The sequence below is a fragment of the Sesamum indicum genome, linkage group LG5 (assembly GCF_000512975.1).
Source record: "Sesamum indicum cultivar Zhongzhi No. 13 linkage group LG5, S_indicum_v1.0, whole genome shotgun sequence".
NCBI lineage: Eukaryota > Viridiplantae > Streptophyta > Magnoliopsida > Lamiales > Pedaliaceae > Sesamum > Sesamum indicum.
In genome coordinates, this window is record NC_026149.1 from 5,979,549 (window position 1) to 5,981,231 (window position 1,683).

Sequence of the window (1,683 nt, forward strand, 5' to 3'; positions counted from 1 at the left end):
CCCCACCCCCCCCCCCCCCCCCCCCCAAATCGTGCTATGAGCCGACAATTCCAAAGAAATGGTAAGATATGGGTAAGAGTTCTTGCGGATATCCCTATTACCAGAAAACCTACAGAAGTCAGAATGGGAAGAGGAAAAGGAAATCCTACGGGTTCGGTTGCTCATGTGTCCACGGGACAAATCCCATTTGAAATGGATGGTGTGAGTTTGTCAAAAGCCCAGCCTTCATTCCCACCAAAGCAAAAGAAAAGGTAGTTGAGGCAAGCTTAGCCACGAGCCCCCTTCCAACTACATAGCAAACTCTTGCTTGGGTAAAACCTTTCCTTTAGAGCGGGCAAGCCCTTTTTCTGTTAGTTGGCAGGGTGCCCCAGTTGTTGGAAACCAACCTCTATTCAGCCCAATCTTCGTCCTCCGCTATTAGCTAATTTGGCATGGAAAAGAGCTCCCCCCAACACACACAAAAAGTTAAAAAAAAAAAAACAAAAAGGGGAAAGAAGAGAAAAGAAGACACCACAAAGAAACACTTCCCTGTTGGGAACAAGGAGAAAGACAAAATGCCAACCAATTCAACAAGCTTCAAGATATCATATTCAGTCAACTTATTAAATATATAAATAATCAATAATGGACAAGCTACTTAGTAACTTACCAATGGAATGTGCATACAATGACTGCATAAAGAAACTTCGGTTAGTGGAAGGGCTAGCCTCAAATATGAATGAGAACTTTCTTGAAAGCCACACTCTTTTGAATTCAGCAAAAGTAGTTAACTCACACTACAAACCAGAAAAGCAGTAAACATGAATTAGTAAGCAGTGACTAGCATCAACATCAGAAACTATGATCACACTTTTGTTTGTTGCTAATACCTCAGCAAACTCATTTATGAGCTCATCAATGTCTAGCTTGAACGGCTTCAGGTCCATCACCTTCTCACAGTTCTCGTTTCTTGATAAGATATCAAATTCTTCTTCTGTCAGGCTAACAAAGTAACATCCAGAAGTTAATTTCTTTTTCTTGAGTCAGGCACAAGAAGTTTCCATTGAAAACTAAAATGGTCCGGGCACCCCGTTGTTTATCAGTTCATTTTGCAGTCAGAGTTGGTTGCTTTTACTTAATTCAGTATTTTTAAAACAAACCAACAAAATTCAGATTCCAGTTGGTATTTAGGATCATATAACGATTCCCGCCGTGCCCACGCTCCAAGTTGACAAACTTCGCCGTCTCGCCGCGCGATTTGCCTTCGCTCCGTCGCGACGCCACCTCCCTTCACCAGATCTTCTCGCTACGCCACCGCTCCGCCGCTGCTCTGTCACCGCTGACCGCTGCGCATCGGTGTCGTTAATCCTCCGTCCAGCGCTCTCACCATCCTCAGAATCGACAAACACACAATAATTGCAGTGACATCGCAGAGATATGTAGGCTAACCATTCCTTATAACCTCCATCATTGAGGTTGAGAATGTTTTGTTGTCTTCAATCCACCACTCTACTAAACTTCAGAAAAAGAAGGTGAAAATAATAATCAAAGTCTGATGGGTGTGTGAATTGGAGTTTTCAAGAAATAAAAACCCATCCCAGTGGGAGCAGGGGAGGCTGATTTGGGGAATAAAGCATCAGCTTGTGTTTTTTCAGGTTTTACCAAAACAGCGGCTCTCTTCTCCACATTTGCAACGCAAAGGGA

General features: G+C 43.2%; 1 protein-coding gene across 2 annotated transcripts in view; it reads right to left on the reverse strand.

Moving 5' to 3' along the window:
• LOC105162126 overlaps positions 1 to 1,683 on the reverse strand; it is a 6,314-nt gene extending 4,631 nt beyond the window's left edge. The window contains exons 1-2 of one of the 2 annotated variants that reach the window (XM_011080081.2): positions 870 to 1,683; positions 650 to 776 (exon numbers count right to left, since the gene is read on the reverse strand). In XM_011080081.2, coding sequence (XP_011078383.1) covers positions 650 to 776; positions 870 to 926 — 184 coding nt within the window. In that variant the 5' untranslated portion in view covers positions 927 to 1,683. Of the gene's footprint in view, positions 1 to 149; positions 457 to 649; positions 777 to 869 lie in introns of those variants that run through there. The other variant, XM_020693758.1, reaches the window with a different exon arrangement.